A 26,180-nucleotide genomic window follows, 5' to 3' on the forward strand; every position below is an offset into this window, starting at 1 on the left:
GGAAGCATGATTTGACAGAAGTTTGTTTGAAAGTGAGCAGATTGCAATAATATACTTCCACGGCTGTGCCACTTTCGGAAACTAATTAAGCTTCAAGCTCCAAATCTACATGGAGCCAGCTGCTTCTCTTCAACAGCAAAGTTTGTACTATCTGACATCTTCTTGAAACGGTCAAATACTTGGAGCTTGTACAGAAAAAGAAAAGGAAAAAAACACCTGTTCTTTTACACATTTGTGATGTGACAAAGCTGATGACAGCTACTCAGCTTTGGGAATTTCTGTAACATATGTCATGTTTTGGCTTTACATGTTTTTATTTTTTACCTGTTACCTGCTTTGAGTGTTTGTGTATGTGTAATGTGTACATACTTAAAACAAACTTCCTCTATGGATGGACAATAAAGAATGAATCTGACATTTCAAAGTTAATATTAATCTTAAGAAATTGTGCTTTTTACAGATTACATTTAGTCAGTATGGTTCTTTAGTGATCAGTGCTACTTTACCTAGACCCGGATGGACTGTAAGGAGGCTTCATTAACTGACCATTCACAGAAGGAGGGCTTCATTAACTGACCATTCACGGAGATCCCAGCTTCATTAACAGGCCAATGGAATAGCCCCACTGACTGGAAGGGCAGCAATCTTTATTTTTATAACTAGACTAGAGGGTGATGTTTAAATATCCAAATGTCAGGAAATTGCAGTGGCTCAAACCTTGTCCATAAAGTTTACTTTTATTATTAATAATAAATATAACATGGTTCATAACTTCATATATAGTAATTAGAATTGATTTGCCTCCTGTATTTTAGTGTAAGTCATGGTGGTTCTTGAATTTGATTAAGTGATATTTGAAAGATTTGTTAAGACTAAAGTCAATAACAATTGGCACATTTAATGAGCTACAGAATGGCCTACACAATCAGGTTACTTTTGGACGAAGCGGGTCTTGAACTGGCGGCCTTGGTGTTCAATAATTGACAAAGCACATACTTACATTTGTATACAATAGAAATACTTTTTAATTTTTGATGGTTTATCACAGGCATCGTCGTTAACAAGATACTTAAAAATGCAGGTTTCATTTCTCTCTCAGCTCATACAATTCATCTCTTGCTCTCTCCCAATCATTCACACACTCCCTCTCTCCCAAACACACCAGAACAGACAGAGAAAAACAAAACAAAAACAAAGTGACTAGAGATTCTGCTGGATTAAAACCATTATACCTGATTTATACTTAGTTGTGCGCCGGTGTTGCGCACTGAAAACAGCACATCTATGAATTTGTACATCTATTTTCACTGCACACCACCTGCACGCAAGTATGTATAACGCAGGCTTTATCCACCATAGACGCGTCTCAGACATACGCGTGCAAACACACGCGCACACATACATACACACACAGTCACACTCACATGGACACACATACACAGAAAACAGGGGGGGGGGGGTGCGTCAGCTGTGGGATGGTGGTGTGGGGGTTGTCACAATGTCTGCAGTAACTTCTACCTGGACAGGGCTGTAATTCTGAAGAAAGAAGACAAAGAAGACAATGAGCAGTGATCTACAAACGTGTAAAGCTTGTCTCACACACACCAGTATTTCTCAACCAGCAGTACAGGACCCAGATGTGGGTCTCTTACAAAGGCTTCAAAATAGTAGCTCTAAGACCACTATAGAGCCATGAGGCCCATAGGGCAAGAGACGATTCTGTTTCTGAAGCATGAGGTAGCTTGAAATACAAGTACACCCCTGGACATTACGCTAGTATGTTGCAGGGACTTACCTGGGCCTCAATCCAACGTTGAGTGCCAAGCATTGGGTCCCATTTAAGTCTTTGGTATGACCCGACCAGGGATTGAACTCCGACCTCCCATTCTCAGGGAAAACACTCTAACCACAAGGCCACTGAGCTGCTAAGGACCTCACTTCTATGTCAGACCCATATTCCCCTATATGGAGATAACTGATGTCATAGGACAGAGTTATGTCTGAGTGACAGGTTAAATGGGTCCGGTTCACACTTCCTAATAAATTGACGCCCAAATTTAGTTTCGAATATCGATGTGCGGAATCTGATATGGAGTGGAGTGTGAACCGAGGGTTCAGTGTTATGGGATGTCCACACCAAGCACTATAGAACTACAAATATAAAGATGTTTAAAAAATCATGCCAACAGTCATGACCTGATGGCAGAGTCCAATAGTCCACAGCACAACTGTAACAGCAATGAACCATATAGTTCTAGTCCTTGAGGAGGTGGACGGCCATTTACTTTGCTCATTATCAATTATCAATGTCCAAAACTTAAAAAGTAGCTGATCGACAACTTTGTGCGACACTGTAGTATGATCAAGTAGGCCCTACTTGATCCTTCATTTACGGGAAAAAAAACAGCTATTATGGAGATATATCCATTCTGGGCGGGAACCCCTTTTGGTGTTTTACCCCCTCAGATCGGGAACCCATTTTTGGGTTCTGTACAGTGTACAGTATTCAAAAATTAAAAAAAATTGATCCTGCTATATAAATATTTAAAGTTTTTCAGAAAACTTAGGTCAGGCTTTAGAAGGCGTTTTTAGAATCGGCCTTAGGCCTAAATGGGTTAAGAAGCAACATTATTGAACTGCTTAAAACCCATTTTGGGCGGGAACCCCTTTTGGTGTTTTAAACATTATGTTATAATTTAGCTATTGAGATCTGCTATTTTTGAAAAATCGTTAAAATGTGCCTCAAATCTTTCAGAAAATTGTCATGATTTAGAAAACGTTTTTTTTCTTTCGACGTCAGGCCTGAATGGGTTAAAAGGCAGATGGACGTACTGTAGTTTGTCCTGCAGCAGCTCCAGCCTCTGACGGTCGACATAGCGTGAGAAGAGGGACAGCAGGTTGGGAGGGGTGAAGAGGGGAGGCGACAGGGAGGAGGAGGGAACGCTCAGCAGCTCCCTCGTCACGGAGAACACCAGCTCAGTCCTGGAGGACACACAGGGAGAGGTTACAGTCAAACAGAAACAGGGAGAGAACACCAGCTCAGTCCTGGAGGACACACAGGGAGAGATGGCAGTCAAACAGGGAGAGGACACCAGCTCAGTCCTGGAGGACACACAGGGAGAGATGGCAGTCAAACAGGGAGAGAACACCAGCTCAGTCCTGGAGGACACACAGGGAGAGGTTACAGTCAAACAGGGAGAGAACACCAGCTCAGTCCTGGAGGACACACAGGGAGAGATGGCAGTCAAACAGGGAGAGGACACCAGCTCAGTCCTGAAGGACACACAGGGAGAGATGGCAGTCAAACAGGGAGAGAACACCAAGTGATGGATGGGTGGGACGGGGAGCCAATCATTAGTTAGACATTAGTTCAACTCAATTTAGATCTACATCGAGCTGCTTTATTACCACGTTAATATAAGATGGCAAAACAAGTGTATCAGTCCGCCCGTATACAAGAACTGTGAGAGCAGTCACTCAACTGCAGTTTGATGCAGTCTTCTTTATCTCACTCACTCATACCATCATTATCTGACACTTGCACCAGTTGTGTGTGCCGTGCACAAACGCATGCTCACACTCACCATCGATTGTCGTCCATAAGTTGACAGTTGGGATCAGAGCTCTGCATCCTCTCTCCTTCACTCAGAATCAGGTAAAGCAGTGTCACACCAAACTAGAGAGAGGGAAGGTGGATGGTTGTTGGATCAAAGCACCAAACTAGAGAGAGGGCAGGTGGAGGGTTGTTGGATCAAAGCACCAAACTAGCTAGTAAACTTCTATCACAGCTAAACAGACCATCTTCACATATAGACTAGTGCCAAAGTCCTGTCGTCACGCACTCATCCCCTGGTTTTCTCTATGGAGAACAACATCGGGGCATCATGAAATAGATATTGTCGGGGAGGTGTCTCTGTATGGTAACATTAGCGTTGATTCATATCCATATAAGTGAAACCTCCGGGATGATTTGTTTATTTTTCAAACAGTTCTTAGGAGGCGATCCAAGATCCCCTTACCGGGATTATAATACAAACCTTTCAAATCAAATCACTCAAAATGATCTGCCCTTTCAAATGGATTAAAACAAGCAACATTGTTGGTTAATCTACATGACCTGATGAAGATCAAATAGATGGAAACGTTGTCAGAATTCTCAATAAAGAACGTCTTTCTTGTACCCGTGGTGTGCGGGCTCCATCCAATATCTACTGATCTACATGTATATCAAACAAGTCCCTGCTAAATGGTTTTCACATCATACCGATTAATCCACTGGTTTCCTTGTGGATGAAACAAACCATGTTATGCTTTGGAAAATGGTCGTCAGTAATATGAAGTATAAAGTGACATAGTCGATGCTATGGCTCTGTGGCGTCTGTGATAAAATGCAATTAAGAAGCGAGTAAGAATCTTTCTGTTGTACAACAGAGTACACAGAGTTCAAAGTTTAAGCTCCATATTGTGTCTCTATATTTTTTATAGAGAGACAGACAGTAGGCTGACAGGACATGGGGGAGAGAGAATGGGGAGTGACATGCAGTAAAGGCCGTCGGGAGTCGAGCCAGCGGCACACTGCCAGACTCGGGCTACCAGCCAAGGTGCCTGGACCGCTGAGCCACGGCCCAGTGTTTCCAAATGTGTGTGTGCCTTGTTGTGCAGTACTGTGGTGTGTGTGTGTGTGTGTGGTGCAGTACTGTGGTGCGTGTGTGTGTGTGTGTGTGAGTGCGTGTACCTTGTTGTGCAGTATTGTGGCCAGTTGACCCTCGCTGCCCTGCAACTCCTGCAGCAGGTCTGTGAGGGCGGAGCTTGACAAGGACTGGATCACCCCAGCAACGGGTTCCACCAACCAGCAGAGCACCTGGATGGATGTGAGCAGGACATTATAAACACTAACAGTCACTGATATGATAATAACTGACTGCTCTCTGTTCTCAGTCTCTCACCTATGGTCATGACCCAAAGAATAAGGTCGCGAATACATCAGACGAAATGAGTTTTCTCAGACGGATGTGTGTGTTAGATACCTGCTCTTACTTGTCCTTCTAAGCCAGGTATGCGAGTCAAAGTGTGTGTGTGTGTGTGTGTGTGTGTGTATACCTGGTCTTGCTTGTCCTTCTTGGCCAGGTTGGGCAGGTTCCGGGCAATCGCCATGACAACGGCGGCAGCCTGGGTGGGTGGCAGGAAGGGGAGGAGCCTGGAGATGAGTCGTTTCCCCTTCCTCACAGACATGATCATCACACACTGCTCGTCGCTCACCCTGCAGAGAGAGGACAGTGTGAGGACGTGGCTCAGGGGTAGAGTGGCCGGTAGCTGATTGGAAACCGTGAGGTTACCAGTTCCATCACGGGCTCCCCCAGAGTCAGTGTCAAAGTGTGCTTGAGCAAGACACTGAACACCTATAACTGCTCCCGATGTGCAGTTTGGTGCCTTGCTTCATGGTTTCCTCAGCCATCGCTGTGTGAATGGGTGAATGTAATGTACAATCTATGTAAAAGCGCCTTGGATAAAGGCGCTATATAAATGCACCATTTAGCTTGTGTGCTACATAGAATTTTCCATGGGGGTTTGTTTTCTTTGTACCAATACTGTGGAAAATGCTAGGTTAGTGCCTCAACATAGGTAGCTTAGCTTATGACAGGCCCCAAGAAAATAGCCTGGAATGTGGCCCTTGACCAAATCAGGGGGAGAAAAACAAACAAACATTTTGTGTGCAACCCTGTATTCATATCACACTATAGCTTCAGTTCTATTTTTTGAGCCGTGTTGCACAGTACACCAAAAATAGCAGATTATTAACCCATTCTGACCTGAGATCAGATTCATACGAGGTTTCCGCCGGACACACACTGGTCTGATTAACCCATTCTGACCTGAGATCAGATTCTAAAAAATGTCAGTCGTTCTTCGATTTTTCAAAAATAGCAGACCTACAAGCTCGTATCGCGCCACTCGGTGGCGCGATATGAGCTTGTAGATCTGCTATTTTTCAATAGCTAAAGCATAACATGATGCCAACACCAAAATGGGTGCCCGGTCAGAATGGGTTAACAAGCTCACATAAGATCAGCCATTTCCAGAGTACGATACCGATACATGCCATTGTGGCAGCTATATTCCGCAACTTCAGTTATTCCTTCAACCCACATCTGTATTTACACAACAATGTTTTGCTTAGTGTGCGTCAGTGTGTCATGAAGGAACTTAAAGTCTTGGTTGTTAGTCCTGTCCCTACCTGTCATCCCACTCCTTCTCCCGTAGGGAGCTGCAGAGCTGCAGGGTGTTGGATCGATGCCGCTCCACCAGCGCATCTCTCTCCTCGTCGGGCGAGTGGACGAACCGCTTCTCAAAGTCCTGCACCTCCAGCAGCAGACTGTACATCTGATCGGACGGAAATGGAACAGAGTGAGTATTGGTGTATTACTTTATTCTCTCTCTCTCTCTCTTGTTACCGTTGTGTACTTATTGGCTTGTTTTATTAAAGACAGAGTTGAGGACCAAGGCGTGACCAAGGAGTTACCTTCTCCACGGTGTAGAGAATCTGTCTCCTCTTGTTCCACACCTGCTTCTCTCGCTTCTCCTGCAGGCAGACAAAGACACAGTTACTCCTGGATAATGTCACATGGTACACAACTCATGTGCCAGCGGATATCAATTACAACTAACGGTGCCAACTACCGGTATGCAATGAAATAAAACATTTTATATTCATGATTACCGGTTCACTAAACACTAGGTAGAGTCATGAGACATGACTGGACGAGAACAGAGAAAGACAGATGGAAATGGGAGCAAAAGGAAAGAGAGAGGAACCTCATCATCGGAGCGAGACGTCACCACGGCGTCAATCATCTTGCGTGGGTTGTTGACACTCGACACCGTCAGCTTACCCAGAGAGCCTGCAAACTGAACTACAGACACACAGGAATGTGTCATTATCACCTGTTCATTCCACATAGGGCTGCAACTAGACATTATTTTCCCTAAAAACAAAACATGTTGATTACTCAAATCTAAATTCAGACCCGATACAAGAATCAGAATTGGAGCAACCCCAATTTGAACCCAAACAACCATGTTGAAATGTACTAGAATAACTGGGATTCCCGTGGATACATTCTTAAGCCTCTTTCTCTTGCCCCTCTACAGACAAAAGTTCAAAGATGTTTTAGCTGAATGTTTCGCCCATTATGACCATAACCAAAAACATAACTTTATTCGGTCAATATAGTGTTATCTGGTGTGTAAAGACCACCTAAACGTGTGTGTGTGTGTGTGTGTGTGTGTGTGTGTGGGGTACCTGGTCTGTAGGTATGTTCCACCTTTGGAACCTGTGGCGTGATAAGTCTGGTGGTATGTTCTTTCTTGCTGCTGTCTCTTTCCCTCTCCTGGCGCTTCTCCATTTTCTCATAGTAGTTCTACGCGAACACACACACACGTGCGCACACACACACACACACACACACACACACACACACACACACACACACACACACAAACAGTTAAGTAATTTACTCAATAACGTAAGTACGGTGTAATCACTACTGGCTGCTATAACATAACTCAATTTCCTCTAAGTGGATTTTGTCATTAATTCCCATGTAGTCCATCTCACTGCTGACCCCTCTGGTCGGTATTGAAGGGTGTAGAGCGGCAATCACGTGTATCCTCCGATACATGTGACAACATCGGCAACCACTTATTTCCTTCCAACGAGAGTTTCAAGATACACCATCTCGATTGGAGCCACTAGAAGAGACATGGTACACAAATCCTACAAATGGTCTCCTAAGAGGGCGCCGGTGTCTGACGGCACCTAAAGCAAGCTCTAATTCCACAAGTGTGTTGCTGGGACAGAGACAGGCAAGTACATCTTCTCCTGATTTGGCTCCCTGAAAAAGGCCATTTTAGTATGAAAATCTTGGGAATATCATGTGGTTTATGTAAATCGGGTCCAATAATTAGTTCAGTGACCATGGGCTGAAGAATGGTTCAGAAGCTGTGCTCACGTTCACTTCCATTTTAATGAATAGACTCCAACGTGCTTCCGGTCTCATAACGAGGAGTCCGCCTACTTCACTCAGATACAGGAAGTAAACCGGAGATGGCGAGTCTTGCTATTTTTGTCATTACATTTTTGACATCGTATTGCTTATACAGTAGCAGCTTTAACCCATTTTGGACTGAGGTCGATACAAAAAAATGTTTCTAAATCCTAATTTTTTTCTGAAAAACCGTTTCTATGTCAGTGGTGCTCAACCTTTTTCATGTCAATTGTCAAGGACCCCCAGAAGTATCTCTATTGGGCCACAGACCCCCCCATCTCAAAATATGTTGTTCCAGGGACCCCCCCAGAAGCCAATATTTTAGTTAAAAATGTTCGCTCTGGCCCAGGCCGTGGCGTAACGGTCTGGGCACCTGACTGGTAATCCAGTCGCAGTGTGCCGCGGGTTCGACTCCCGAGCCCGACACGGCCTTTACTGCCTGTCATCCCCCCATCTCTCTCCCGTTTCCTGTCAGCCTACTGTCTGTCCCTTCAAAAATCAATAAAAGGCGTAAGCCGAAAAAAAATAAAAATAAAAAATGTTCGCTCTGAAATATATATTCAAAGATTTGTGGCCCCTTTTTCACGACTTTTCAAAAATAGCAGACCTACAAGCTCGTAGCGCGCCACTCGGTGGCGCGCTATGAGCTGTAGATCTGCTATTTTTCAACAGCTAAAATACAACATAATGCTTAAAACACCAAAAGGGGTTCCCACCCAAACTGCGTTTAACTGCGTTTACTCAGCACAAAATTAGATTGCATAGGTGTCTGAATCTAAATCGCGATCTTCCATTCGATCGATTGTGCAGCACTACAGACATCCACTTGTCTTGATGCCCAGCAGTCCACTGACCTGGTAGTAGTAGTCGTCCAGATAGGGGTCGGTACTTTGCAGCTGCATCATTTGGATCTTGGCCACCCACTCCTTCTCTCTCTGCGTCATCAGGTTGCTGTATGGGTCTCTGTTCCTCCTGTCCCCTCCGACCCTGCCCCGGTCACTGGACAGAGGAGACTTCAGGTTATAACTAAACAGCAACATAACTCTTAGTGGCCCAATTCCGATCCGCTCCCTTACTGACTCACTGACTTGTCCCACTTGAAATCGGTAAGTCAGTGAAGACTCATCATCGATGACGACGTTGGCTAAGGGAATTACCCCACAGTTCATAGCATTACCAGGGGAATGAAGGGAATCTGCCAAAACGTCAATCATTTAAGTATTCAAATTAGTATTGCATCGTCGTTAGAATGGCAACAGTAGTGCTTGAGTTTGGACGTGTTTTGAGCAAAGTCACAGACGGGTGGACATTGGAATTGGGCCAGTTCAACCAAGCCAATCTACAAGCTCACAAAGAGTCGTTGATTGGCTATTTGCACAGAAGATATTTGGTCTAGAAAGAAAAAAATCACACCTGTGTGAACTGAGTGGTGCAACTCCCCTCTCCCCCCTCTCTCATTAGCAGGCAACAGTGCAGCACTAATACTATCTCTCTCTCTCTGTTTCTGGCACAACAGCACCCCTACTGGTAGTCAGTCATACTGGTGCTCATGACACATACATAGGCACATACATAGGTGAACCAACACATAGGTGAACACGGACATTGCTGTTCCTTGGAGTGGTTGCACCACTAAAGAAAAAGAGGTTTGGTTACTAGTTAGTAATATAGACCCCTAGGAGTCTCCAGTCAACAACGTATATAGGTTTAATTGACGTACATTATCTGCACAGATATTTATATATATATAGTTATCAAGCATTGGATGTCAAGTTTTGAAAAGCTGCTCATGTTGATTATTCGAGGCACTCACCACGCTCCTCGGCTCTGCATGCGCTGCGTGAGCATGCGTCTGTGCTGCGGGTGGAGGTGGGTTGTGTTGTGACGGATGGGAGGGATGTGGTTGTGGTTGGGGGGGCCGAGGGGAGGCGGGGGGCCCATGCGGTGGCCATGGGGGGGCGGAGGACCCGCGAAGAACGGCCTGAAGCCTCCGCCGCCCGGTAACAGAGGAGGGGCTGGACCGCACCGGGGAAACCCTTGCACCTGGAGAGGGGAAGAGAGAGAGTTGAGATGCATCTGTGACAGACTGTAAAATTAAACTGATACAACTGATCAGATAGAGAACAAGAGATCCCACACGGTGCACCTCTTGCTCTTTAAAGATCATCATAGTCGACTTCTGTAAATTAAAATTTTAGTATATTTCTGTTTGTACAACAGTGTGTGTTGAGATTTAAATGACCTCACAAAATAATTAAGTGCGAAACTAAATTCCTTGTTAAACTTAAGCAGATGACAAATTATGTTGAACTCTCATGAGCGCTGCACTTTGAATCACTTTGTCCATTTGTGATCTTAGACTGCCACCTTGTGGTTGAAAGGTATTATAACATTGTACATTTTCTGGTTGCAGCACTTGTAGCATCTTATTCCTTTTGTTGTTACATAACACTTGCTGTATGTATATTTTACCACTTACACAGAAATATAATTTATGGGAGTAGCTGATTCTTAATGAAGAACAGTCTGTGCAAATGGCTGGACGACTTTTATAAGCGCAGTGGATATCTAGTAAGGTTGCTAATCCAGCTATATGTTGCACTATCCTGCACAGTTTGGGCTCCATTTTCGTCACCGCTAAACCCCTTATCCCTATTTTGCAAAACATTTTGAATAGTTAAAATGGCCAGTCTACAAGCTCACAACGTGTCAATGTAGATTGGGCTAGTTGAACTATGCAAAAATGTTTTTCAAAATACAAAAAAAAGGCAAAGAAGTTTAGGGATAAGGGTTTTAGCTGTGACAAAAATGGAGCCCTTTGTGTTTTTTTGCAGCCATGTTCAAAATAACAACAATGCACTCTCTAATTCTTAGAACGTGTGTTTTTATGCGATCACTGTGCTGTCGCATACTGACCTGAGAGTTGAGCAGCTGGGCCCGCTGGATCTGTGACAGAACGGGACCAACACCGGGAGGGAACGGACCACGACACAGTGGAGAGTTCTGAAAACACACACACACACACACACACAGTTAGAACGAGAAAGAATATTCAAAAGAACCCCTGACTGTTGGATTATGCCGTTCAGGAAGCTACATCAACAGCTGTCGAAAGTAAAGAATAAATATGAGAGCAAACAGAGATGGAGAGACCAACAAGATAGGACAGGCGTCGCAGTCCCTCCCCCTTTCAGAACGACGAGTGGCCCAGGAAATGAAATGCAATGCATTTCTCCCATAGGATTTTCTTTAAGTATTTATTTAAAGACGGTTACGCCGCGGACAAAGCCAACTCGGATCGTGACAAATCATGACAATGAACACAATGTTTTGGGCCGATCAAATACTTTATAAGAAGAAAAACAAAACAAATAGTGTTGTCTCCTGCCTTTAATTTCTTCTTTCTAATGATTTGATCGGCCCAAAATATTGTGTTCATTGTCATTATTTGTCACGATCCAACCTGGACATACAAAATAGTGTTTTATAAATACTGACTTGAGTATACTTGGAGTATACAGAAGGCAACAGTAAAATGTCGACTTTTCCACACAAACAGGTCAGTATTCATGACAGCTAAAACGGTGCTGCAACTTTACTTATTGGGCAAATACCTTACCATTTCTATGTATTGACCAACCAACCACTTTCCACTTTGCTGTTCAGCTTAACTTGTGTGTGATGTAAGTGCCTGGATGCGTTACAGCTTTGACTTGTCATTGGTTGTAGAAAACGAACCACTTAAACCCCACATATACTTCGTTGCCCAAGGTCCCCCAGGAGTATATACTTGTCCCCCTCCTTTATTCCCCCTCTACATGAAATCTCTTTGCCAAAAATAGCCTATTATGACAAAGCCCGGAATAGGGAGGATAGGGTTAATGTGCATTAAGGGACCTGTGGAAGAAAAGAAGGAATGAGGGATGGATGAAGCGGAGGAGAGGAGAGACTCACAGCTATATTGAGGAGGGTGTTGGGTGACAGGCGGTCGGGGAAGGGAGGAGGATATCTGTGCTGGTGGACTGGGGCTCTCACGTGAACCGCCGTGGGGTGGTGGATCTACGCACACAAACACACATATATAAAAACACATACACACCAGAACAGACACATTTTCGACTGTTTCTATTCAGCATTTGCCATGGACCACCATTTTTTGACATTTAGCCTCTCAGACCCAATTAAATCTTATAATATTGTGTTGTCGGATAAGATTGGGTCCACAATTCCATGCTGTATTGATGTTGGTACCATTAGGAGAGATGAAACAGGCAAATGTTGATCAAAGTACGGTAACAATTATTCTACATTCTCTATAATTGTGTGGACTTCTTCCTAAATTAAGTAATGCAGATGTTTAACAATAATTTAACTCTCGAGTGTAAAATGAAACCAAATAGACCCGTAAGAATTACAATCAATACAACACACTTCAGCTCCAACTATGCCAACTCAGTATTTGCAGGAGAAGTGAAGTGTACAGCGAGAACAGTGGAAAATAAAAAGGAATTCCTTCAAATTCACCTGATGATTGAGGGCGTGGCTCAATGGCTGTTTGGGCGGAGTCCCGATAGGCACTGCCCTCACAGGAGGGGAGCCGATCACGGGAGAGGAAGAACGTGGAGGGGGGACCCTCTGGTCCCTCTCCGAAAAGTCCCGGCACTCCTCCCCCCTCATGGGAGGAGGCCGCTTGGGAAGGCCCACCTCCTTGACGATGGACATCAGTGAACTGTCCTGAGGGAGAGAAAAGCCCCAGAGACACCAATAATAAACACACTGTCCAACATCAACAAGACTTACATTTAAACCTTATGTCTATGATTGATATTACTTTTGACCTCACAGTTACCGTACACTATGGGCAGTTGCAAAAGAAAGAGCCTACTAAAACATTTTCTTAACACAATATACCCGTAGTGTATTCAAAAATATATATGTAAAACTGAATTAATTAACCACTTTCAACCTGGCATCTCTAATTATGAAGATATGAGCACAACAAGCAGTCAATGTCTAATGTCTGAGTCACGGTTCTGTAGAATTGAAGTGTGATCCTCACCTCCAGGTGAGTGACTAGTCCAGGGGTGAGGCAGACGGGCCCAAAACCCATGTTGTTCTCCCAGATACTGTGAGAGTTCATCTGACAGAAACAGAGAGAGACAGAACGGGTATGTATGCAGAAGGACAGAGGAAGCGTTTCACCAGTGCTTTTAGTCATGGCAGACCTCCTTGGAAACTGAGTGAGAACATCCTTGTTCATCAACCAATATGGGTCAACGTTATTATGACGGTGCATCACCATTTGCCTGCATTTAGCCTAGGATGCACCAGTGTCAAGTGAGCAAGGGAAATGGATTTCCTATTGCAGTCAATAAGACCTGCAATGACCTACATGAGTCTACACATTTGTATTAACCCATTTAGGCCTGAGGACGATTCTACAAATGTCTTCTAAAATCTGACAGTTTTATGAAAAACCTCATGTTTCTGCGTCAGTCGTTCTCAAACATTTTCATGTCAAGGACCCCCAGAATTATATGTAATTGACCGCCGACCCCCATCGGAAAATATGTTGTTCCAGGGACCGCCCCCAGAAGCAAAGATTTGAGTTAAAAAATGTTCTGAAAGTACAGTATATTCAAAGGTTTGCGCAACATTTTCACGATTTTCCAAAAATAGCAGACCTACAAGCTTGTAGCACGGCCGCCCTACGAGCTTGTAGATCTGCTAGGGGGAAAAAACACCCCACATAATTTCATTTCATTTCCACTCCAGTTTTCAGATTAGTTGTATCATATAAAAGGGTAAGTAACAACAGGACACAGACTCAATCAATAACGTAGGAAACCGAACACCAACCTGTCCCATGGGAGTAGTGCCTCTACGCAGTAAATGTTGCTGCTGCTGGTAGCTTAGCATGGACGGGGGAGGAGGGCCGGGGGGGAGGCCTGGAGAAAAACATCACACAAAAATATCAGTAAGTTTTGGGGTAATAAGGTTGTGGATATGAATCTTAATCTGAATCGGTTATCAAATCCGACGGGTAAATTGTTCATGGACAGACCTGAATCTGTACATGGACAAGTGCCCTTGCAGTTATAAAATATATTCTTTCAGCCAAGAACAAAGAAACTTGGCTGGCCTGCACAACGCTTGACCAAAATAACTCCATCAAACACCTTTGGAAACAATTGGAACACCAAATGTACCAGGTCTTATTACCCAACTTGAGTAAACTAAAGACCTGGAGGCGTGATCAATGCCATTTGGCTATTCTGAGTGGCCAAAGAGCATTGATCACGCCTCCAGGTCTTTAATTTACTCAAGTTAGGTAATAAGACCTGGTACTTAAGACACGCAAAATACAGCCCCCAGTGTCTAAACAGAAACAAAGTCATGGGCGTTTATATGGGCTTGACTCACCGGAGGCAGATATCCCAGCAGGCAGCTGGTGGTGGTGGTGGAGGTGGTGGTGGTGAGGAGGAGGAGGAGGATGGGACATGGAGGAGGGTGGATGAAGGCCTCTGGGACGCTCCAGCACAGACAAACTAGAGCCTGGCATGCCGGGGCATGGAACGGGGGTCTCGGCTGCCCCGACCCCCGCGATGGCCGGGTCTGCCCCCAGGATGAGTCGGGCCAGGGACTCTGCCAGGTCGCCTCCTGCTCCTCGCTCGTCCAGACCTATGAGAATCAAGATTGATGTCGCAATATTAGGGCACATCTTGGATATGGCTAACAATGTAATTACCGCTTATATAACTTTATATTAAAATAGTCCTATGCATGATAAATCTGTTGCATTTCTGTGGCACTTCTTAATCAAGAAGAAGAGAGTACTGCCGAAGCAGACAACCCTCAATAGCAATGCTTCTAGGTGCAAGGCTCGATGATACATGATAAAATGAAGAAATGCCAGTACTCAATATATGTCCTTTTCACATGATTTATTTACCTCTGACGAGCAGACAACGTACGCCTGGTCGGCCTTCCTCAGCGTTTGCTGGCATTTCTTCATTTTATCACTTCTCTTAACCACCAAATACTTCCCAAATGGTCTGCCAAATTAACCTGGGTCCATTCAATATTTACCCTCCTTTACCGTTTTGTGGCTTGACTCTTACTATTGTGATTTGTTCTGCTGTTTTCTTTTCTTATTATTTTGTTTTCTTTTTTTCCCCTATCTCTTTATGATATGTCTAATGCTTTATTTGTAATAGATCTGCATATTACATTTAAATTAAAAAGTAGTTTTTATCCTAAGAATGTACAAATATTCCTGGAGAATGCCACTTGACTTCTCCTTCACATTATTATTGACTGTGTGTCATTTTAAAATATTCTTCCAAGTGAAAATAAACACACACAATCTCCTGTGATAGAAAGATACAGGACTTTTTATGCCCTTTTTTCCCCCCACATTTTTGACACTGTGCCTGCTGCTAAAAAGATATGACAAGACAAGATCCTAACTTTTATTTCTATCTAGTAGTACCTTATTTTTTATTCTCAATTGTCATTGCCGTTACCTTGTTGTTGTAATATTTTAATGCTAGCACAGTTCTGCGGAACAGGTCCCACCAATATTTCGCTAAAAGAACCCTGCAGATTCCTGAATCAGCAGCATAATCTGAAGGATGTTGCCATTTCTTATCCGATTCTGGCTGACACCCTGTCTGGGTGACATCTGATCATTGTACCTCTTGTTTAACCACATGAACTTCGTTGAACTGGGGTCCACCAGGGTTCTACATAATTTCAGTGAAACTGGGAGGGGATGTGATGTATGCGTTTGCCTCACATGCCAAAGTTTTCAAAGGATTTCTCATATGAGGCCAGAAGTTAGAACAAGGTATTTTATTCCTGTGTCAATAGGGAGCGAACTAGTAACATCCACACGTCCTGGCATACTAATCATTGAACTGTCAAGTTGTCAATCGATATGTCAACAGGAAGTGTAGAGACAATACTATACGTTTTTGTTTGACTTTCACTCCTTGCCGTTTCCCTGAGAAATGTAAACACCGGAGTTTGAATAGGAAACGGAAATCACTTAACCGCACTGGAATGCTCCTTAAATTAGTTCTGATAATCTAAGAAAGGCTGGTACCTATAAAAAGACACATCACAGTCATTGCCATTTCAGCCATTTTATGCTGTAATTTTACCTGGTGGAGGTAGACCAGCTGAGGAGGAGATGATGTGTGGAGGGAGGCGGCTGGCGGAAGGAGGGAGCTGGATGGAGGATGCATCGATAGGGCCTAACAAGTCTGCATCACCACCCAAACCTCCTCCTCCGAACCCCAGGCCTGGTATTAACACATCGAGCCCGAGCCCGAGCCCGGCCAGTCGTTTATGCTCCTCCTGCCAGTCATCATCTAATGGGAAAGAGAGAAAACACACACCCAAATATGGATTTGTCATGGCGATGTATCGTCCATTTTATTTTAACTACTATATATATAATCATTTTCAGCTGGAACTGTACACAGTTTTGCTCTCACTATGAAGACCAAAAAGCCCAGAATTTATATTGGTTTTGTCTGTGGCTGTCACGAGAATCTTTGGGGATGTTTAGCCACTGACATACTTTGCTCTAGAGCCAGACTGCTTTTTATCCAAAAACTGTATACAGTGTGCTTATATACACGAGTTATATTCATCTATCTATATGAATGAACAGTTTAATAATAATAATGAATTGCATTTTTATAGCGCTTTTCTATGCACTACGTGCCTACTCAAAGTGCTTACAATGATTCATTCATTCATACATTTGGAGGTGAAGCGGCGAACAGTCGCCGTCAGCGTCCTCACTTCCCACATTCACAGTTCACACACCAATGGCAAGCTCACACCGACCGGCAAGCTCACACCGACCAACTCATTGGAGGCAATGTAGGGTTCAGTGTCTTGCCCAAGGACACTTCGACATGTAGACAGGAGGAGCCGGGATTCGAACCGCCGACCCATGGATCATTGGACGACCTGCTCTACCTCCTGAGCCACAGCTGCCCAAGTTTTAGTTACAATTTAGGGCAATACTACTGTACAGTAAATGGCCACTGATTTATTGTTCAGACCCGCCAGATTTTGGATATGGAATACAAACTGGAAGAGAGGGCACTGTAGCACAGCCACACTCTCGCTCTCACACATGCACGTGTCACGGACACTTCCACACAAGAGGGCAACAAACACACAGCATTGCCAAGATGGATTGGCATGCCGCATGCATTACACAAGTTCCATGTTTGTGGACCTTTTACCTCCAATCACATACACATGGATGGCACTCACCACTGAATATTATGTCACCATGACCTGTAAGTAGGTTTTCATTTATTGACAGCCAGCTGAGCCAATCAGTATTCTGAAGGAATATTAAAGTTTGAAAGCACTCGTTTTAAATAACATCCTGCTGCCTCCTGCATATGTGAAATTTTGAAGCAGGTGGTGTACGAACTATGCAGGACGATGAGTGATTTACAACAAGTGCTTCCATAAAAGATAATCACTGCATGGAATTTATAGGCAAAAAGTTGTCAGGATTTTTATGAAACAAAAACCCAAGCTGTACGTAAAGGTGTAATATTGAGGTGTTTATTGTCGTTTATTAGAATCAGACTGTCAGCTGTCAAGGGAGGGTATTGCAACAAATATGCACATAGTAGCATTATAGCATCTAAGTTACATAAGAGAGGGCCTGGTAGAACAATAAATAAACTTGGGAGATGCCCGACTATACTATATAATTTGTTATTCATCGGGAGCCAATCCCTGGTATACAATTACCTTGGGATCCAATGGATCTCAAGCCATGTGGCCCATAGGTCAGGAGACAATATCTCCCCATTTCCATAGCATGACGGCAGCTTGATGTAGAAGTACACCGCCTGGACATGATGCTAGTATGTGACAGTGACAGATAGCCCTAAATCCAACCCCCAAATCCAACTTCACTCCACTCTACTCTACAGATTCATGTACACAGTTGTTCCCGTTAATGGTCCCGTTAATAAGATGCATCATTAGTCCTCATGATAGGATTATTAAGGCCAGGTTATTGGCTGTGGCTCAAGAGGTAGAGCAGGTAGTCCAATGACCAATGGGTCGGCGGTTCGAATCCCGGCTCCTCCTGTCTACATGTCGAAGTGTCCTTGGGCAAGACACTGAACCCCAAATTGCTCGCGATCTGCTGGTTGGTACCTTGCATGGCTTCCACCACAATCGGTGTATGAATGTGTGTGTGAATGGGTGAATGTAATGCACAATCTATGTAAAGCGCCTTGGATAAAGGCGCTATATAAATGCACCATTTACCATTTAACTTATTTTCACTTCAATCCAACACTAGACAAGTGCCAAGCAGGGAGGCATTGGGAATTTGCAATTAGAATTTGTTATGACTCGAGTAAGGGTTGAGTCTTTGAGGTCGAACACTCTAACCACAAGGCCTGCCTGAACTGGTACTAGCCATGTAAGACGGTCAAACTGTCAAAAAGTACGTGACTGGTAAAAGGCTTCAAACTGAAAGATTGTCATTTCTCTAATAAATCATGTAATTGCAGGCACAGTTTCACTAGGCTCCTTAAAAACGTTCCCTTTAAAGTAGTGTTATGTTTGCATCCAGAGTGTCTTACCGTTGGCCCCGGCTCCAAAGGTGTCGTCGTTAAACTGATCAATGTCATCTTCCTCCTCTACCGCTGCCTCCTCTTCCTCCTCCAATGTACAGTCTTCATCCAGCGACTAGAGAAAAGAGACAGAGAGGATGAGCGAAGAATGAAAAGACCCCATGGAAAGGAGCGAGGGGGGAAGGAATGTTAAGTGAGCAGTAGGGAGATATAGGGAGAGATAAGGGCAAGAAGAATGGAGGAAAGGATGGACAGATAGGGAAGAGGGGGATTATAGGAGATAGAGATCAGCAGGACATAAAGTAGAGAGAAATAACCCTGCATAACAAGCCTACATCTTGCAATTTCACTTTTCACAGACTGATTCAGCCAGCCGTTGGAAGCCGGACCAATCAGCGGACATTTCAGGGGTTGACAGGTGGGCAAGTACAGGACAGGTCATGTTCTACTTGCCCAAAGGTCATGCCCACTTGCCCGAAATGTAAATCTTCCATTATAAAATGTAATTACCGTTCAATTAACACTTTCTGGGGCTTTGCGATAAAAGACTGCCATATCTCAATTTCTATGCCAAAAAACTAGATACAGTAGCTATGAATATAGGGCTATTGGTTCACACTTATTTTACATTCTTTAGTGTAGCAACAGTGAAAACAGCACATTAGGTAAACAGTGCTCATATTTTACATTCCACAGACTAAAAGACAGAGCGCTCTGGCCACGCTCAGGTGTTTATATAGACTGCTGCGTCCCCTCTCAAACAAGAACTTGAACCTGAAAAGATAAATAAATAAACTCCACCTGCCGAAAGTTTAATTTACCTGCCAGGGGCAGGTGGTCAAACCTTAGTGTCCACAACTAGTGGTTTAGATCAGGGTCCTGGTCAGTTGTGCACCAAACACCACCATCATGTAGTCAATATTTTTGCAGTGGTTAGATTGTATATATCAAATTGTAATTCTATGAGACAGAAAATTGCATCTCCGACATGCCACTAGGTGCAAATGTTTCCGTAGCATTCTGTAACAGGTTTGTTGTGGACATGCATGTTAATATTAACATCTCAATGAGACGCTTGTCAGACTGTGGGAGTTGACTAGTAGCAGCAGCACACAATGGATTCCAATGGGTTGATAAGTACAGTCTTTAGTTTTGTTAAGTAAGCTAGGCTACCCAAAACAGCAGTGAAAGACTGAGGACGACTGTTCTACATAATGGTCATGAAAATAAAATAACTACTTTTAGTGTGGACTGGCGTTGGACCACCAGTAAATGTGCCCTGGACCCCAGGTTGTGAACGCTTGGTTTAGAATCAAAACTTTAGAGTTTAGATACAGGAGCAGTGCCGAATTTGAGATTGACAAAAAAAATTGCACTTCAGTGCAAAAGTGGTTCAGTCTATGCGCGCTGCTATAGAATGCATTTGAACATTGATGCAAGGAGGGGGGGAAAAAGACTCTTCAGGGAGGTGTTATTGATCTTCTCCCAAATGGGTTTAGCAAGGGTTTTATTTACCAAATAACTCCGCTGGGTGTACGCCATCATGATGGCCTGCAGTTCTTTCTGACTGGTCAACGGCTGATCCAAACGCCCTCAAAGGTATCTGTGTAGTCTACTTCCATTGACGACGTTCACAACCAAAGTGAATGATGCGTTTTAATCACCACATCAGTGACACCACAATGAATGAAGTGAAATGTGTGAGCTGGCTTTGTGAGGCTAAGAGATCAGAGGAGGAGAAAAAAAAGTCATAATTCATCCATCAGCTTGATTTAGATTTTGTAGCACACTGAAATTCAACAACAATGCATTGTGTGTTTGCAGATCTGCTATTTTCAGAGCATCAATTAGGCTGCGGCATATGACAGAAGTTGGGCCTGTAGGAAGATACAACAAGAACGAACAAACTTGCAATATTGCACAGTGCACACCACAGTGGACTACAGGGGCGAGTTGTTTGAGTTAATCTTAGAAACAGAAAGTTTCCGACATCTCTAGAAAGATTAATAAAGCAGACAGTGTGTTTGGGACTTTGTTTTCCTACTGCATATAGAAAATGTTTTGACCCCGTCTATCCACCCAACTTACTCACAGTATAAACAGGTATAACAGCCTTTGGTGGCGTTTCTAAATCAAAAGGTTAGAACTGTTTGATAACAGTGTCATAATGGCTGAGTCACCGCACATGGTTATCAAACATGCCTCTTTCATTAGACTGTATTATGATGTATGATTACAGAACTATGAGTATGCATGGACTCAAATCACACCAAAAACAATTGGTCCCCTGGGGGTCAAGGCTTACAACATCTTTCCTGGCTGCCAATCTGTTGCTACTGATGCCAACTAACGCCAAGCAATAGTCACCATATTATTCAGTCCCACTCCCAGTATTCTTAAAAAGGAGCTTTGAATGGCGTGTAATACAAAAAACAGCGTCTAAACTCTAAAGATAGCTGGCAACTAAAGGTAACATTAGTTACAGTGAGTGACCCACCATCAACTAACCTCCTCCTCGGGCTAGTTCTCTAGTAGCTAGCTAAGCTAATGCTGACGTTACATCACGCACTGTGTCCGACTCTCTCTCCGCGTCGATAGAAAGCCGTCCAGCCTCAGCGAGACCGACCAGACAAAACGCAAACAATACACTCCGAAAAATGACCCTAGTCTGTCCGCTCCTGTGAATAAAAACACGGCGCCAGACAGTAGAAGGCCGCACTGCGAGAGCACTAGCTGCGAACCAACTGGGGGACTCTCCGCGGCCCATGTGACCCAGGAAAGCCCGCTGCTTCGCACAGGCCGCTGTACACAAACACGCATAAACAATGGCCACAATACAGCGTAAAAAACACACACACGAACCACACTCTCGCTTGTCTCGTCTTCCCACGCGTCTCATACGTGACGCGAAAGATGAATAGCAGACATATGTGGGCGTTTTGTACGGCGTTTCTCTCACCTGGTATCGGAACATCTATGTTTAGGTTTGCACTGGAAAACACTGGTATCCCACTGTAAACTATCCCACTCCTCCCAGGTCTCTCTACAGGAGCGAGCCAAGGAGGCGGCGGCGCGGCGCGCGACACGGCGGGCAGCGTTGACGGGAACGCGCAGCGCCACTACTACGTCATTAACTATACGTGGACGAGCACGCACGCACGACACGTACTGAGGTGTTACGTGATTCTTCCAGAAGATGTTTTTTTTAAATTTTAGTATAATTATTTATTCACAAACAAACAACAACAACAAAAATCGCTATTTGGAATTTAAAATGCTCCTTAAAATGCTCATTTTCCCTCTCCCGTCATAACATTAGACACAAACATTGGACACAGACAGGACAGGATCATCCGATCATGTCCAATGTTATGACATGTTTGTGTCCAATGTTATGACGGGGGAGAATGGGGCGTAGGTCGCTCTGGTAGGTCGCATAGCGAACTTTGAACGACGAGATCAATTCAAAAACAGGAAAAGAAGATGAGAAGATGTTCAAAATGAGGCGCATTGTTTCTTAAAAGGGAACCAACCAGCACTGGTGAGGGATATCATGACCCGAATAATGCAGTAGCCTGATGTAGCCCATGCCGAAATAAAATAATAAGTAGCCTACTTGTAGTCTTGTACTATCGTCATCGTTCGTTGCAAAACACGCTGCAGTAGTTTAATTTACCGTTTTGCTTGTGCGCTTATTTTTTTAGTGACAAAGTATAGGTTCAAACTTCAGTACTTCATCCTCGATCCGCACATGACATAATAGCTATGAAGTCAAGAAAACATTAGGCGAAAGAAAATAAAAACAGCGAAAGTATTAGCAGATCAAGCTCAATTTATATCCTAGACGAGCATGTCAATGCAAAAGGTGTTGAAAATAGACCTTTTCACACTTAATATTGATGATAGCAATAACATAAAGACAAGTAAACATTCCAAATGGATCGAAGTTTAGTTTATTTCCTGTTGCAGACTTGCAGTGCGTGTTTAAACCTGACTCCGCCAGATGGGGGCGACATTTCATTTAGGGATCAACTCCTCCGCCGGCTCAGTGTGTGTATGTGTGTGGTGCGAAAACTTAAAGCCCGGCGCCTTTCAAAATATAAATATCAAGTGTTTGCAAGAAAGAACTTTTTGTAATTGTAAAGATTTTTGCTCTATAGTAGGCCTAGACTAGAGCTACATTTATTTCGCCAGGCAGTTTGTTTTTTCTACCACAAAAATATTGTCTCCAATATAGGCTATGTCTAGGAAGGACGGAGGCTAGGCTGTTAATGAAAATCAATTGTCTTAATATAGCCTTTATTGTCCTGTCCTGTCCTGTCCTGTCCTGTCCTGTCCTGTCCTGTCCTGTCCTGTCCTGTCCTGTCCTGTCCTGTCCTTTCCTTGGTCCCAGACCCAGGCTGGTCCTGTCCCCGTCCCGTCCCATCCCGCCCTGTCCTGTCCTGCCCTTCACTGTCCTGTGATGTCAAGTGTGTTGTTATGTTGTAAAAGGCTTCACTATGGTCGTTCAATTGGAGCTCATCACTCTGGACGACCTGAAGTCCTCGTGTTTCGGCTGTCCTCCTCCACGACATGGCCTCCAGCTCCTCTTCTGGTTCGCTAATGAGTGCATATTACATGACGACAACCAGGGCCAGGGGGTTGTTATCCAGGTAAGACTACGACAACCAGGGCCAGGGGGTTGTTATCCAGGTAAGACTACAATGACATTCCAATTAGAAGAAAACTAAATTAAAGCAGTTTTACTTTCCTGTGTTTTTCCATGTATTAAAGTAAAAAAAATGTTTGCTTGTGTGTCTCGAAAATACTGACCAAGTGGAACATCATTAAGCTTCTAGCTGGTTATTAGTGCAATACTGTAATATAAAGCATCATCAACAGAGAAACAATTACACAGATCATCATCACAACACACACACACACACACACACACACACACATTTACTTTTTATTTTTTAAGTGATATATTTCGTTATAGAAGTTAGTGCTGATAAAATAAAGGGTTAAATAACATTGATTGGTTACTGTTGTTTCATAATATAATTATGTTGACGGCTTGCTTTTCTGTGATTAAATTTCTGACTATCAAATAACTTTGTCCTGGGTATTATAACTGAAATATCAAAGAGCTCATGATCAATAAAAGGTAATTGTCGGTACAGTCACACAAGAATGGAAAAGTGCTTCTAGTATAAAAGTAAAAAATGCAATCTATGTCTTGATTGTTCATTATAGTTGGCAGCAGAGTGCCAACCAGAGAGAGGGGACTTTGGCTTCCATCCATTTTGGAACATTGAGAAAACACTGCTGAGAGGCAGGTGTAAGAAAAAGAAAAAAGTAAGTTATTTTCTTTCTTGCTTTCTTTCATTCCTAGCACTTCCTTGCTGTCATTCCTAATTTCAACCACATATTTCTCTATCCAGAGTGCCTACTTTGGAGTTGGCAACTTAAACACGCAGACCTACCCGAAAGCCGACAACCTACCGGACTACGTGAAAGAGACTCACGGGCTGCGTCGTCGCCATCGCAACAACAATGTGGACCGCATCATCATCTGTTACGACACCAGAACTAAGATTGTGGACATGGTGTATGTCACAGAACACGACACCGCCATCTCAGGGAAGTTCAGTCCTGAGAGGACCTATATGATCAGTCCTGAACTGATCAGAACTTTACAGGACACACAGTTGGACTTGGATGTCTTTCTCATTCTGGCTGGCTACTACAACAACCTGGGTCATGGTGGAAATATAGTGCAAACATTGCACCAACAACAACCCTGTACAGCAGTGCCGTACATAGGTAGCGACTATGGATCCTCAATCCAAAGCCAACAAACAGATAACTTCTACTATCCAGCTTTGTCTGAATACGACCAACCAATAGCTAACTCCAACATAAGGCTCTTGAGTTACAGAGAGCAACTAAATGACTTTCTTCGCGGTATAATGACCTCAAACTTCAGTCAACATGTAGGTGACTTCATCAGGTCATTGGGCAATAGCCAGCATGCCGCTGCCTTGGAACAAATCTACGGATCCTCAGTCTACAGCCAACGGCATGATGACTACCGGTATATAAGATCGCCAGCCATCATGGGAACAAGAGGCTTTGCGGGGAAGAGGAAGGGAAGAGGTTTCTCATGGGGCTTTCCTGCAAGGGACAGAGGATCTGAGAGAGGTAATAAGATGGAACACAGAATGGTCGGTCTGTCTGTCTGTGCGCGCACGCACGCATGCACACACACACACACACACACACACATGCACGTGTGTGTGTGCGTGTGTGTGTGTGTGTGTGTGTGTGTGTGTGTGTGTGTGTGTGTGTGTGAGAGAGAGAATTGGTCATGTCAAAACCTACTATGTATTGTATTTGTACTGTACTGTATTTGCCTGCTAAATGGCTTTAACACAATGTTTACAAACGTGTTTTCTTAGGGTCTGAGGATGACGACAAGAAATGGAGAAAACGTGCCATGGTCTTGGGCAAAGTGCTCCTCGCTGCTGGGGCCCTGTATCTGGGTGCCAAGTGTTTCAGCTGGCTGAGTACACCTGTCAAGACTGTGGTTCCTACCAGAAGACCATATGTGTTCCATGACACTCCCATCATGCTGTCTTACGTGTTCTAGAGAGCTTTAGACGTAACATGTGGGCTACTTTTTCAACAAAACATAGGCCTAATTATGATCCAGGCAGCACAACACATACAGAAGACGTGGGAGCATTTGAAAACATTTGGGACTTGCACGTACGTCGTACGCACGCACGCACACACACACACACACACGCACGCATGCATACATATTCCTCAAACCTTCAGACACGTAAACCTTTAGACACAGGCTCGTTGGTCAGGAGCCAATCACTACAATGCATTGTGAGCTTGTAGACTTTTTTATGTGGTTTTAATCCAGGAGTTGTTTTTATTTAAGCCTCACAAAAAGGAGACAGAGACAGGATGGCAGATCACTGCTATGACATTACAAATACAGTTTGTGTACAGTATATTATGTTCTGTATAGACTGAGTCATCATGATGACATCACAACAACAACCAAAAATGTATTTCCAGGTAAAGAAATTATTCATGAACCTTATTTGTGGAAGAACAGGATATTATGATTGTGTTATTGACTCTTAGAAATATATTATCGTGTTATAAATATTCACAGGTTGACAAACTAGACATACCTAATGCTCTGGACACTTTATTTTATATTATGAAAACCGATTGACATCTTAACATGTTAACTCTTACCCTCCGTTGCCCCCTTGGGGACAATTATACATTTATCTATGACTTAATGGATACTGTTTTTAAACTTTTTATGCATTTTGTGTTCCTTAAATTTTTGTATCCTACCTACTTTTAATTGTAATTGTGATGTTACAACAAAGTTTGATTGATTGATTGATTGCTTGATTGATCAACTGAGATCACAAAGATAGTTTTTACTTGGACAGACATACTGTATGAACCCCTCATATCGCAGAAAGTAAAG

At 43.6% G+C, this 26,180-nt stretch overlaps 2 protein-coding genes across 4 annotated transcripts; one reads left to right on the top strand and one right to left on the bottom strand.

The window, feature by feature from the left end:
* Nucleotides 1–996: 996 nt before the first annotated feature.
* Nucleotides 997–21,773, bottom strand: patl1 (PAT1 homolog 1, processing body mRNA decay factor). Of its 3 annotated transcripts, none has more exons than XM_083765369.1 (21): nt 21,636–21,773; nt 20,192–20,395; nt 18,686–18,791; nt 16,211–16,420; nt 14,469–14,726; nt 13,905–13,993; nt 13,105–13,185; nt 12,570–12,779; nt 12,000–12,104; nt 10,962–11,048; nt 9,859–10,088; nt 8,900–9,044; nt 7,301–7,418; nt 6,814–6,911; nt 6,521–6,580; nt 6,236–6,381; nt 5,101–5,260; nt 4,736–4,861; nt 3,585–3,676; nt 2,833–2,982; nt 997–1,536 (listed from the first exon to the last, which is right to left on the bottom strand). In XM_083765369.1, exons 2-21 carry the CDS (start codon nt 20,219–20,221, stop codon nt 1,515–1,517), a joined length of 2,523 nt encoding a protein of 840 aa, XP_083621495.1. In that variant the 5' UTR covers nt 20,222–20,395; nt 21,636–21,773; the 3' UTR covers nt 997–1,514. The 3 variants fall into 3 exon arrangements, with proteins under 3 accessions (XP_083621495.1, XP_083621496.1, XP_083621497.1); XM_083765370.1 differs by lacking the exon at nt 21,636–21,773 and adding an exon at nt 21,539–21,555; XM_083765371.1 differs by lacking the exon at nt 20,192–20,395 and having other exon boundaries at nt 21,636–21,766.
* A 315-nt stretch (nt 21,774–22,088) lies between these two features.
* Nucleotides 22,089–25,992, top strand: LOC310858629 (uncharacterized protein). The gene is made up of 5 exons (XM_083764822.1): nt 22,089–22,217; nt 23,070–23,328; nt 23,912–24,013; nt 24,100–24,859; nt 25,117–25,992. The coding sequence occupies exons 2-5, from the start codon at nt 23,176–23,178 to the stop codon at nt 25,305–25,307; spliced, it is 1,206 nt and encodes a 401-aa protein (XP_083620948.1). The 5' UTR covers nt 22,089–22,217; nt 23,070–23,175; the 3' UTR covers nt 25,308–25,992.
* The last annotated feature ends 188 nt before the right edge of the window (nt 25,993–26,180 follow it).

The sequence above is a fragment of the Protomyctophum parallelum genome (genome assembly GCF_964188405.1).
Source record: "Protomyctophum parallelum genome assembly, chromosome: 5".
NCBI lineage: Eukaryota > Metazoa > Chordata > Actinopteri > Myctophiformes > Myctophidae > Protomyctophum > Protomyctophum parallelum.

Bases quoted from the DNA above. Each gene is read 5' to 3' on its own strand.
- LOC310858629 (XM_083764822.1), top strand. From the start codon at position 23,176: ATGGTCGTTCAATTGGAGCTCATCACTCTGGACGACCTGAAGTCCTCG. The intron at 23,329-23,911 runs GTAAGACTACGA...TGTTCATTATAG, and splicing joins GCCAGGGGGTTGTTATCCAG to TTGGCAGCAGAGTGCCAACC. The intron at 24,014-24,099 runs GTAAGTTATTTT...TTCTCTATCCAG, and splicing joins GGTGTAAGAAAAAGAAAAAA to AGTGCCTACTTTGGAGTTGG.
- patl1 (XM_083765369.1), bottom strand. From the start codon at position 20,221: ATGATGGCGTACACCCAGCGGAGTTATTTG. The intron at 9,045-9,858 runs GTGAGTGCCTCG...TCCTCTGTCCAG, and splicing joins ATGCAGAGCCGAGGAGCGTG to TGACCGGGGCAGGGTCGGAG. The intron at 6,382-6,520 runs GTAACTCCTTGG...CCGTCCGATCAG, and splicing joins TTCTCTACACCGTGGAGAAG to ATGTACAGTCTGCTGCTGGA.